This window comes from Equus quagga, unplaced genomic scaffold (genome assembly GCF_021613505.1).
Source record: "Equus quagga isolate Etosha38 unplaced genomic scaffold, UCLA_HA_Equagga_1.0 153_RagTag, whole genome shotgun sequence".
Classification (NCBI taxonomy): domain Eukaryota; kingdom Metazoa; phylum Chordata; class Mammalia; order Perissodactyla; family Equidae; genus Equus; species Equus quagga.
The window spans coordinates 1831544-1845361 of record NW_025796915.1 but is presented as its reverse complement, the minus strand read 5'-3'; the positions used below and the strand labels follow the sequence as shown (position 1 = coordinate 1845361).

The window sequence follows — 13818 nt, the reverse complement described above, 5'->3', positions numbered from 1 at the left end:
TAGAGCAGTTATGCTAGCACATCAAAGCATATTTCTTTTAATAAAAAATTGACAGTATGTACATTATTTACAAAAAAAAGAAAAACCAAGTTAAAATTGTGTGTGTGTGTCAGAGAGTAAAGCTGGTGGATGGCACTAGGGTAGACTAGTAAAGAAGCAGGTACAAAACAGTTCCACGGGAGCTAAAAAGGACGACTCATTTGAACGTGTTGAGGTTGAGAACCAGAGGAGAGAGTAAAGGGTAGGCAGCAAGGACTCATCAGGAATCAAATCCACAAGATGTTAATCCCAAAGCCAAACTGCAGGTCCCAGAGAAAACCTAATGGGTGATCTAGATGTGCTCGCGTGACCAGGGGGAAAAAAAAAAATCAAATCCAGTTTTTTTCCTCTTGGGGGGACAGGAGAGGAGCAGTGACTGTCCGAGTTACAATCCATCTGAGCGTTGAGTCCTTCTCCAGTCTGTCAATGCACGCCCATCCAGTCAAAATGTGAACAGCATCCGCTTCCCTCATTGAAGGTCAGGCCCTAGGAGACTCCAGTCCTAGCTCTGCTGGTGTGTGCAAGCAAGCTACATGTCTCCGTGCTTGCATGCATTTCCTTCCCCCTCCAGGGCAGGCTAACACCCAAAACCCTTTGGGAAAAGTTCCAGCTCCAGCTTTGTAAGGTATCCACGTTCCTTATATATAGCCCACTTGGTGCCAGGTTGCACCAGCCACACACAGATCAGGTGGCCATGTCCCAGAGAGGCCCAGTGAGGCTTGAAAGGCATCTTCCTTGTTTCTTCAGTGTGTGTGAGTGCACATGCCCTCACACACACCACCCCCCTCAAGTTATCTGCTCTGGCTTTGCAGTTATGGGGCTTTAAATACTGTGCCGTATTTGACACGGTACTTGTTAATGCTCACGAAGTGCAGGGTCTCTGTGTCACAGGTGGTGGTACAGGGCACCAGGCCCTCCAGCCCCTCACCCATGAGCCACTTGCTGGTCTCCGCTGCCATTTCACGGGGCACATGCTCCTTGGTCCATTTATCTACCCAGGCCTGGAACCTCTGATGTAGCCGCTTGCTAACACGCTCATGGGACTGCAAAACAGAACAAGGGAAAAAACATGAATCCAGGCCCAAAAAACCCTTCAAATACAAAGCCCAATTCTGTCCTAAAGAAGCAGAGGAAAGATGTGGGCTCAAGTCGCTGATACCACTGGTTAGATAAAAAAAAAAAAATTAATAAGGCAATAGGAGTCTCTGTTTAAAGAAAAGAATTGAAGGAGGTTAAGAACATAGAGCAGGTAAGGAGTTGGGCCCCTTCAATGCCCACACAGGTCTGGGCAGAACGAGCTCAGTGCTTCTCAGTGTGAGCATGCATTAGTATCACCTGGGGGACTTGATACTACGAGATTTCCTCACTTCCAACAATCTGCATTTTTAAGCCAGCAACCCAGCTGATTCTAATGTACCCTGAGTGAGATACAATGAGTTGTGGTTGTCGGTCATTTCTGCCCACATGGCAATCCACTTCTAATACGACAGCGCAAAGCAAAGGGTTTAAAACCCACTCTCCCTTCATGGTAGCACCCTACCCTGCCCAGTAGAGTGCCAGGCACGACAGATCTTCAGTGGAGGTTTACGTTCCTACCTGGATACCATATGTATCCAGCATATGTTTATCAGTGCCCGTGTGCAAGGCAGAGAAGGGGATACAAAGATGAACTGGGTGTTGCCCAGCTCCCCAAATAATTTGAATCAGAGACATACAACATACAGCACCACGAGAGAAGTACGTTAACCCACCCACCCAAACAACTGCCACTTGAATGTTCTGTAGTTCTTTCAAACGTAACCAGTTCAAAACAGAGTGCTTGATTTGCCCTTCAACCTGACAATCCTTTCGTATTAATAGACCCCTAAACTTCCCGTTTACTCAAGAAAAACAAACAAAACCAAAAACCAAAAACCACCAGGCACCATCCCTGATGTTCTCCTTTCTCTTGTCTCCCCACATCTCATCATTACCATATCCTGACAATTCTATCTCCAACCTGTATAATTCTTACAAGTCCACTGCCACCCTGTTAGTCCAGGTCACCAGCACATCTCATCTGGAGCAGAGGAGTCTTCTGAGTGGTCTCTGTCCTTCCAACTTTATGCCCACACTCCCATTCTCCTCACAGCAGTCCAAGCCATCTTTGGCCTCTGAGACTGAGTAATGTGGTCCCTGCCCGCCCTTCCAACTTCGGGCATCCCACTTTCTTTATGGCTCAAGCCACACTGATGTTTTCAGTTTCTGGAACATGCCAAGTCCTTTCCTCCCTTCTCAGCCTTGTACTTGCTTGTTTCCTTTGCTGAGAAAGTACCAACTCCTAACTCTTCAACAGGCTCGGTCCTTATCGTTATTCAGGCCTCAAGCATCACCTCCTTAGAGAAGTCTCCCTCAACAAAAGCAGGGCCTGCATGCCAGTTACCCTTGATCACTTCACCTAGTTTCTTTTGTTGATCATGCGTATCACACTGCCTTGTATGTTGTACTTCATGGTTGTGGTCCCATGGCCTGCATACCTGTACCAGGAAGCTTTCACAATTGAGATAGCATGCAAAAAGAGAATTCATACAAGCAATACCACTTGAAACATAAATGTTGGGAGTAGCTTTAGTGGAAGGTGCCATCAGGTTTTACGGTTTGAATTGTATCCCCCCAAATTCGTATGTTAAAGTCCTAACCCCCAGTACCTGAGAAGGTAGCCTTATTTGGAAATGAGGCCATTGCAGATCTAATTAGTTAAGATAAGGTCATAATGTAGTAGGGTAGGCTCATAATCCAGTATGACTGGCATCCTTCAAAAGGGGGAAATTTGGACACAGACATGTACATAGGGAGAACACCATGTGAAGGAGGAGGCAGAGATCCGCAAGCCAAGGAATGCCAAAAATTGCCACCAGAGGTTAGGAGAGGCATGGAATAGGTGATTCGCCCTCTCAGCTCTCAAAAAATTCGAACCAATTCTGCCAACACTTAGTCTCAGAATCCTAGCCTCCAGAACTGTAAGACAATAAATTTCTGTTGTTTAAGCCATGCAGTCTGTGGTACTTTGTTACAGCCTCCTTAACAAACTAATATACTCGCTTACTCAACAATTCTCAAATCCAAGAGGAGGTTTTCATAAAGGAAGAAAAACAATCAGAAGCCTCTGGGGTAGGCCTGGTCCTGGCTGGGGAGGGAGATGTATAGAGAAATTCCAGTTAGTGGTTCTTACCTGATGAGCCCGGAGCAAGGCAGTCCTCCGATACATGTAGTCCTCTGACTTGATCACATACACCATCTTGTAGGAATTTAGCTTGAATCTACACTCCAGCTTATCCAGGCTATCCACATTCTCCATGGTCTTCTTGCTGTTTCCTTCCTTCCCTTCTTTTTCCTGCTGTTCTCGACCACGCTGACACTTCCGGATCCGCCGCAGATTCCTACAAAGGAAAGCCCTGCAGGATGAGAGCTTGTCCAGACCCCAATTCCAATGATTCCCCCCTAAAAGGAGTTTTCCTTATTATACACTTTCACAGCACTTTTCACCATTTTATTTATATACATATAAAAAATGTTCAATGGTTTCATTGTTAAAGAAAACCAAAATCTTAAGTGCAGAGATACATGGAATACAAAGTAGAAGTCTTCAAGCATCCCCTAACTCCTGATTCTCCAAATCCCACTTGCCTTGGCAGAGGTAGCCAGTTAGTAGTTTTGACTTAAAATCTTCTAGCCCTTTCTAATTAACATATATAATCACTTGCTACAGTTCTGCTTTGGGATTGTTCTTTAAGACACTATAAGATCATACTATAAATATTTATATTCTATTATTCTCAACTTTTCACTTAATGCCATGAAGATTTTTTCACTTCACTACACACAAATTTGTCTCATTCTCTAACTGCTGCAGAGGAACGTGCCTTAATTTAATCATTCCTTAAAAGGAATCAATCAGGGCTCCTCATCTGAACCACATAGCACAGAAAATTATCTGAATGCTTATTTTTCCAATTCTCCTAAAGATGGTACACAACTACTGCTATCCTACATACATAGGAAAGAAAGGCGGTCACCTAGACAATTACATTGTTTCCAATACTTTGCTATTAAAAACACTGCTTCAGTGACTATCTTTATATACATGTTTCCTTTAGAACAGCAGTTCTTTGGTCCAAGGATCCTTTGGGGTGCCCAAGACCCTTTTCAGGAGGTCTGTGAGATCAAAACTATTTTCATAATAATACTAAAACATTATTTGCCTCTTTTTCACTGCATTAACATTTGCGCTGGCAGTGCTAAAGTAACAGTGAAGAAAAATGCTGCTGGTGATACTAAACTATCCTTAGAAATCTTTGTATGCTTCTCTGGCCATGCACTGGCAATTAAAAAAAGAAAGCTGGTTTCACTTAAGAATGTCCTTGATGAAGAAATAACATGTTTTACTAAATGCCAGCCCCTCAGTTCACATCTCCTTAATGTGCTGTGTGATAAATGGGAACTACACACACATACAGCACCTCTGTGTACTGAAATACAATGCAATTCTTGAAGAAAAGCCCTTGAGCACTCGAGTCGTAAGTGGATCACCATTTTTACCTGAAAGAACGACTGACTAGGTGGACTAGTCACCCTGGGGTGTTTGCCAGATATTTTCTCAAAAATGAACAAAGGATGCTGGCAATTCAAGGAAAACAACTGAACATATATTGCCAATGGTAAGATTTAAAGTTTCAAGTAAAACTTTTGAATTTTGGTAAATTGGTATTGGTCACCATGAACTGACAGCTTCCTACTAGTTAAAGATGTGTTTGATGAGATCAATGAAAATATTAATAAATGTGATTTTTTTGGATATTGCAAAATGAAAATGTGTCAACATTTGGTAGGTCTGCATAACTTAGTTAACTAACATTTTTAACCAATCACAAGAAGTTATAAAACGATGCATGAAAAAAATTCATTCAAAGTACAAAATAAACCAATGGATTTTCACATAACTATGTGAAAAGTTCATTGATATTTTCATTGATACTGCAACTAACCTTTAAGAAACTATCACTTTAGAGAGTTTTGTTGTCATACCAAAGAATATCCACAATTATCTGAAAGGATATGGAAATACTTCTTTTTCCAGCTACATATTGGAGTAAGGCTAGATTTTCTTCACATATTTCAACCAAACAACATAGTGCAAACAGACTGAATTCAGAAGCAGATATGAGAACCAGCCGTTCTATTAAAGCCAGACACAAAACAGATTTGCAAAAATGTAAAGCAATGCTGCTTTTTCCACTAATTTTTTCTTTAGAAATAGCTTTTCACTAAAATATTATTTATAACATACAATGGGTTTCAAATTGTTATTGTGAAAATGAATTCATAAACATTTTAAACACTTCTCAGTTTTAATTTCTAATACAGTGAACATTACTAGATACAATCTACAGAAATAAAAGCTTTTTGGAATACTCAATCTCTAAGAGTGTAAGGGGTCTCAAGGCCAAAAAGACTGAGAACCTTAGCTATAATAGCTATAAGGCAAATTACTAGAAACTAAAGTTCTAGGGTAAAGGTCCCTTACGTTTTAACTGCCCTCACCCCGGAATGATTGTATCAATTTATATTTTCCTCCACAGTATTTGGAAGCGTCTCCCTTTCCCACACCCTCTATAACACTGACTAAAAAACTTTTAAAAACTTTGCCAACCTGGTAAGAAAGAAACACGATACTATGTTTATTGTACTGTTTCATAAGCAGAGACTAAGTGTTTGTAGAGAGAGGGGCCTGGCACAGAGCAGCTGCTTGAAGCCCACTACATCAATCGGTGAATGGAAGAACCTGGCAGGGCCCTTCTGCTGCCACGCCTTTCCACACTCTGATTAGGACTAAGTCTAATGATACTGGGATAATACCTTTCTGGAAACATAAGACATGAGATTTCAATTTTAAACTTTTGGGAAGGAAGAAAGGCACTCGACTAGAGCAAAATCTATTATCTACTTCTGAAACTCTGTTTTCATCCTCAGATAGAGGACCAGCATTACAACTTGCCCATATACTAAAAAACTCTGTGAAGAGAGTTAACATAGCAGGCCTAAGACTGCTATCCTTTGAAAGGCCTGCTTACAAGGTTGTCCCTTGGCTTGAGTTCTGGGATCTTGGATTTTGGGAGAGTCTTCAACATTTCCTAAATGATTAAGAGTGGCTCACTGTACCTAAACTATTTGTACAAAATATACAGTTTATGCTGAAAACCTGCTTTCCTTCGGGGAGTCTGGAATTTTGGTACATGCTAGGCAGAGGGTGCCCACATGACCAGGATCCAATAAAAGACCCTGGCACTGAGTCTCTAAGGATTCAGTGAGCATCCCTAATGAGCTTCCCTGGTAGACAGTATTTCAAACATACTGTCAGAATCCAGTGCTAGAGGAAATAAGAGTGTCCTGTGTGACTCCACTGGAAGAAGACTCTTGGAAGCTTGTGCCTGGTTTCCTCCGACTTTGCCACAGGCACCTTTTCTCTTTGCTGACTTATCTGTGTATCCTCTTGCTGTAATAAATCATCACTGTGAGTATGACTATATGCTGAGTCCTGTGAGTCTTCCCAACAAATCATCAAACCTTAAATCACATTCCTATCCAACAAAGGAAAGTTATTGCTGATTCTCTAAAACTTTCATCTTCCTGATGCTTAGCACACGCACCAAGTTCATGGTATAAGAGCTATATAAACCTTGATTTAGTGTCCTCAGAAAACAGAACAATGAATAGAAAAAGTGAAAACCAAGTCATTTAAGCCTCCATTCCTCAACTGTGCACAAGTGTGTACTGCTGAGACATAACTTGGTTCACTCACCTTGGGAGAAATACTGGTTTCCGTGCCAGATGCTCACGAAGCTCAGGAGAGGTAGTATCAGAATTCATGTATCGCTCCACATAGTCTGACCAGCGCTAGGATTACAAATACAAAATACGGGTAGGGAAAGAGCACAAAAACTGAACTCCATCCTCATTAGCAAATTCCATGAATGTCTGAAATCCTTAAATTTCAACATCAAAAAAATCTTTCCATAATGACAAGTTTATTACTTGGTACTGAAACACAGCTTAAAAATTCTGTTAGATAGCAAAACCCAAAGTTTCTCTAAGATACTTAAAAGTTATCAGAAATCATAAATTGGTAGAAGCTGGCTCACTGACAAGTTTTATCTCCCCATAGAGGGTTTTGTTAAAGAATGAAATGTATGGTGGCAAATGTTTGGAAATCAGTATCTTTCAAATTAAAATCTGGATTTCTGGCATCTCTTAAAAAAACTGGCAACCATAAGCCAATATTCCCACAAACCAGGCCTCCCCTCGATATCCCAACATCATCCATGTGGCTTGCAGCTCTCATTCACATTACCTGCTAGACCAGGCCACGACAGTCAACTCACTCTGTCTACTCTGTGGGGTTGAGAACTCCTGGCTTCATTTATCCCAATAAAAAGTAAACATGACACAGGGTCAAGATGATACTGGGCACATGGCACCTCATTTGTTTCGTATACTTTAGGAGAAAAACAGGAAAGCTGCCAACTATGAGATTTCCTCTGAGGAGACTGCTTTACTCAAGAGCTGGATGAGGCTGCCACCAACCCTAAATATCTACCATCAGGCTGCCCTTCTCTTCAGCTAAAGACAGGGCTGGAATGACCTGTACTTTAAGCATCCAGTCCTGACCCTTAAACAAGCCTAAGGACTACCTTGGCCTTCTATAAGACAGTCACTGGGCAGATTCTCAGAAGAGGACAGTTCTCTCAGCATGCAGTTTCTGCAATATATTTTGTCCATACCTCTGCTTCCACAGGGTCATCCGAGTTCTCCTCTTCTGTGTCCAGAAGCTCTATGGTCAGCTGAACCTGGCCTTGGCTCTGAATGAACATAAGCTGCAAATAAGAAATCTGAGTATAAACAAAAGACCAGCTCCACAGCTATAACCTAGCTGCTCAAGGGTTGGGAGGTGGGGAGGCAATAAGGTCCTAAAGCTTTGCTCCAATCAAAGAGATGAGGAAGATACTCAAAAAGGTTAGGAAGCAGGCAATAAAAAAGGCAAAAGTCCAGGTGACATCAGCATCAAGGCAGAGAGTTCTCCCCATAAACTCCCCCTCAAAGATACAACAAAAAGGACATTCATATTCCAACAGAGGACATCCACACAACACAAAAGATGTCTGAGAGACCCACACAGCCATAGTCGGAAGGTGGATGTGTTGGAGGCCCCCCCGAGGAAGTAGAAGGAGGTAAGAGAACGTCTCTTTTCCTCCCTGAAGGATAGCAACCCAGGGACTGCATGAAGCCTCCAAGAGGAAAGAGAGGAGGGAGTGGCGGCCCTCTGCGGGAGCACCATAGATCTCTCCAAGGTCCCTCACAGCCCATGAGAAAGTGGCCCCACCCCACCAAGAGATGACTAGCTATCGTGGGGGTGTCTTCATCAAGCCAAGACCCCAGGAAAGCAGATAGTAAGGGCAGACCAAGAAGCCCCCAAGATCCTGCAGGAGAAAGAGCCCCTCCCCACCGGCCGGCACCTGGGAGCTGTCCCTTGGATTGAGGGGGGCTCAGAATACACAGCTCTTGACCCCCACCCAGTGGCAACAAGTGGAAGTGGCAATCAAACACTACCACAATGCAGAAGCATAAATCTATGCTGTCTAGCAGTATGAAAACATATCTTCAATCTCAGACCAGAAGGAAAATGACAAGTATGCAGAAATCAATCCTGAAGACACAGAAATCTATAACCTAAATGACAGAGAATTCATAATAGCTATCATTAAAAAACTCAAAGAGTTAAAAGAGAATGCAGATAGACAATTCAACAAGTTCAGGAGCTACTTCACAAAAGAGATTAAACTACAAAGAAAAACAAATCAGAAATATTGGAGTTTAAAAACACAATGGATAGGACCAAAGCAGAACATGGATTCCTGAATGGTAGAGCTGATATCATGGAGGAATGAATCAGCAACACTGAAGACAGAAATATAGAAATGCTTCAGATGGAGGAGAGAGAACTAAGACTAAAAAGAAATGAAGAAACTCTGAGAAATATCCGACTCAAATAGGAAACACAACATAAGGATTATAGGTATTCAGGACAGAGGAGAGATGGAGAATGGAGCAGAAAGCTTGTTCAAAGAAATAATAGCAGAGAATTTCCCAAACCTGGGGAAGGAGATGGAAATCCAGGTGAAAGAAGCCACCAGATCTCCTAACTATGTCAATGTAAAAACACCTACTGCAAGGCATATAGTTGTGAAGCTGGCAAAAGTCAACGACAAGGAAAAAACACTAAGGGCAGCAAGGCAGAAGAAAATAACCTACAAAGGAAACCCTATCAGGCTTTCAGCAGATTTCTCAGCAGAAACCTTACAGGCTAGCAGAGAGTGGAATGAAATATTCAAATCTTTGAAAGACAAAAACTTTCAGCCAAGAATACTCTATCCAGTGAAAATATCCTTCAGTATCATGGAGAAATAAAAACTTTCCCAGATAAATAAAAGCTAAGGGAGGGCCCGGCCCCGTGGCTGGGTGGTTAAGTTCAGGTGCTCTGCTTCGGCTGCCCAGGGTTTTGCCAGTTCGGATCCTGGGCGCGGACATGGCACCGCTCATCAAAGCCATGCTGAGGCGGCATCCCACATGCCACAACTAGAAGGACCCACAAGTAAAAATATACAACTATGTACCGGTGGAGGCTTTGGGGAGAAAAAGGAAAAACAAAATCTTTAAAAAAAGAAAAAAAAAAAAAAGCTAAGGGAGTTCATTGCGACAAGACTCCCCCTACAAGAAATCTTCAAGAAGGCCCTAATACCTGGAAAACAAGGAAGAAAGGGGTTACAAAGCCATGAGTAAGGAGATAAATAGGTAGACAAAATCAGAAAATTATACCTATTCATCAGAACAGGCTAGCAAAGGCTCAAGCAAAACACTAATGATAAAGGGAAAGAAAACACCAAAAACAAAGATAATCTTGTCATTTTAACCACAAATTCATAAGATGGAATAAGATGTGAGAAAAACAACACAGGAGAGGGAGAGGAAAGGGATTCACAAAGCTTAGTCTAAGGAAATAAGAGGTCATCAGAAAATGGACTATCTCATCTATGAGATTTTGCATAGAAACCTCATGGTAACCACTAAACAAAAAAGTAGAATAGAGACAGAAATAATAAATAAGTAGAAAACTAAGAAATCCAGCATAAAAAACTACCTAGTCAAATTGGTAGTCTGAAGTACACAGGACGAAAAAAAAATGAAATGCAGAAGAACTGGAAAACAAGCAGTAAGATGGCAGCATTAAGCCCCGATATATCAATAATCACTCTAAATGTAAATGGATTGAATTCTCCAATTCAACAGAGAGTGGCAGGATGGATTAAAAAAACAAGACCCAACAATATGCTGCCTCTAGAAAACACATCTCAGCTCCAACAACAAACACAGGCTCAGAGTGAAGGGATGGAAGCCGATACTCCAATCACAATGTGGCAAACAAAAGAAAGCAGATGTTGCAATACTTATATCAGACAAAGCAGACTGCAAGATAAGACAGGCAAAGAGAGACAAAGAGGGGCAGTATATAATGATCAAAGGGACATTCCACCAAGAAGACATAACACTTATCAATATCTATGCACCCAACACAGGAGCACCAAAGTACGTAAAGCAACTATTAACAAACCTAAAAGAGACATTAATAACAACACAATAGTAGGGGACCTCAACACTCCACTCGTATCAATGGACACATCACCCAGACAGAAAGTCAACAAGGAAACAGTGGAATTAAATGAGAAACTAGACCAGATGGACTTAATAGATATATATATAGAACACTCCATACAAAAACAGCAGAATACACATTCTTCTCAGGTGCACATGGAACATTCTCAAGGATAGACCGTATGTTGGGAAACAAGGCAAGCCTCAATAAATTTAAGAAGATTAAATAACAACAAGTATCTTTTCTGACCATAATGTTATGAAACTAGAAATTAACTATAAGAAAAAAGCTGAGAAAGGGACAAACATGTGGAAACTAAACAACACACTTCTGAACAACCAATGGATCATTGAAGGAATTAAAGGAGAAGTAAAAAAATATCTGGAGACAAGTGAAAATGAAAACATACCATACCAACTCATATGGGATACAACAAAAGCGGTATTAAGATGGAAATTCATCACAATACAGGCACACCTTAACAAACAAGAAAAATCCCAAATAAGCAATCTCAAACTACACCTAACTGAATTAGAAAAAGAAGAACAAACAAAGCCCAAAGTTAGCAGGAGGGAAATAATAAAAATCAGAGCAGAAATAAATGAATTAAAACAAAAAAGACAAAAGAAAGGATCAATGAAACAAAGAGCTGGTTCTTTGAGAAGATAAACAACACTGACAAACCCCTAGAGCCAGACTTACAAAGAAAAAAGAGAGAAAGCTCAGATAAATAAAATTAGAAATGAAAGAGGAGAAATTACAAGAGATACCACAGAAATACAAATGATTATAAGAGAATACTATGAAAAGCTTTATGCCAACAAATTGGACAATCTAGAAGAAATGGAGAAATTCTCAGATGCTTACAACCTCCCAAATCAATAAGAAACAGATAATCTGACTAGACAAATCACAAGTAAAGAGATGGAAACAGTAATCAAAAGGATCCCCCAAAATAAAAGTCCAGAACCAGACGGCTTCCCTGGTAAATTCGACCAAACGTTTAAAGAGGATTTAATACCTATCCTTCTTAAACTATTCCAAAAAATTAGGGAAGACTGAATACTTCCTAACACATTCTATGAAGCCAATATCACCCTGATACTAAAACCTGACAAGGACAACACAAAAAAGGAAAACTATAGGCCAATATCACTGATGAACATAGATGCAAAATATTGGCAACCCGAAAACAGCAATACATCAAAAGAATCATACAACCATCATCAAGTGGGATTCATACCAGGGACACAGGGATGGTTCAACAGCCACAAATCAATTAATGTGATACAACACATTAAAACCACAATGATCATCTCAAGAGACACAGAGAAAGCATCTGACAAGATTCAACAGCCATTTATGATAAAAACCCTTAAGAAAATGGGAACAGAAGGAAACTACCTCAACATAATAAAGGCCATATATGACAAACCGACAGCCAACATCATACTCAATGAGGAAAAACTGAAAGCCATCCCTCTGAGAACAGAAACAAGACAAGGGTGCCCACTCTCAGCACTCTTATTCAACATCGTACCAGAGGTTTCAGCCAGAGCAATTAGGCAAGAAAAAGAAATAAATGGAATCCAAACAGGAAATGAAGAAGTGAAACTCTCACTGTTTGCAGATGGCATGATTTTATATACAGAAAATTCTCAAGAATCCACTGGAAAACTATTAGAAATAATCAACAACTACAGCAAAGTTGCTGCTACAAAATCAACTTACAAAAATCAGTTGTATTTCTATACTCTAACAATAAGCTAACAGAAAGAGAATTCAAGAACACAATCCCATTTACAATCACAATAAAAAAAAGAAAATATCTAGGAATAAATTTAACCAAGGAGGTGAAAGACCTATATACACTGAAAACTGTAAGACATTATTGAAAGAAATAATGATGACATAAAGAAATGGAAAGATATTCCATGCACATGGATTGGAAGAATAAACATAGCTGAAATGTCCATACTACATGAAGCAATCTACAGATTCAATGCAATCCCAATCAGGATCCCAATGACATTCTTCACAGAAATGGAACAGAGTCCTAAAATTCGTATGGGGCTACAAACGACCCCAAAATAGCTAAAGCAGTCCTGAGAAAAAAAAACAAAGCTGGGGGCATCACAATCCCTGACTTCAAAAGGTACTAGTAATCATAGTAATCAAAACAGCATGGTACTGGTACAAAAACAGGCACACAGATCAATGGAACAGAACTGAAAGCCCAGAAATAAAACCACACATTCACAGACAGTTAATCTTTGACAAAGGTGCTAAGAACATACAATGGAGAAAAGATAGTCTCTTCAATAAATAGCATTGGGAAAACTGGACAGACATATGCAAAAGAACGAAAGTAGACCATTATCTTATGCCATACACAAAAATAAACTCAAAATCAATCAACGACTTGAAGGTAAGACCTGAAACCATAAAACTTCTGGAAGAAAATATGGATTGTACACTCTTTGACATTGATCTTAAAGGATATTTTCAAATACCATGTCTTCTCAGACAAGAGGAACAAAAGAAAAAATAAACAAGTGGGACTTCATCACACTAAAGAGCTTCTACAAGGCAAAGGAAACGAGGATCAAAACAAAAAGACAACCCACCAATTGGGAGAAAGTATTTGCAAATCATACATCCGACAATGGGTTAATCTCCATAATATATGCAGAACTCATAACTCAACAACAAAAAAACAAACAACCCAATCAAAAAATGGGCAGGGGATATGAACAGACATTTTTCCAAAGAAGATATACAGATGGCCGATAGGCACATGAGAAGATGTTCAACATCACTAATCATCAGGGAAATGCAAATCAAAACTACACTAAGATAGCACCTTACACCTGTTAAAATGGCTATAATCACTAAGACAAAAAATAACAAATGTTGGAGAGGCTGTAGAGAAAAGGGAACCCTGATACACTGCTGCTGGGAATGCAAATTGGTGCAGCCACTAAGGAAAGCAGTATGGAGCTTTCTCAAAAAACTAAACATAGAAATACCATATG

General features: G+C 40.3%; 1 protein-coding gene across 5 annotated transcripts in view; it reads right to left on the bottom strand.

Annotated features, from left to right (window-relative positions):
* The window catches only part of LOC124233036 (paired amphipathic helix protein Sin3a), a 68461-nt gene continuing 54643 nt past the window's right edge, over positions 1-13818 (bottom strand). For all 5 annotated transcript variants that reach the window (XM_046650044.1, XM_046650040.1, XM_046650042.1 and 2 more), the window contains exons 18-21: positions 7857-7949; positions 6878-6972; positions 3251-3458; positions 1-1082 (exon numbers count right to left, since the gene is read on the bottom strand). In XM_046650044.1, coding sequence (XP_046506000.1) covers positions 852-1082; positions 3251-3458; positions 6878-6972; positions 7857-7949 — 627 coding nt within the window. In that variant the 3' untranslated portion in view covers positions 1-851. The remainder of the gene's footprint in view (positions 1083-3250; positions 3459-6877; positions 6973-7856; positions 7950-13818) is intronic.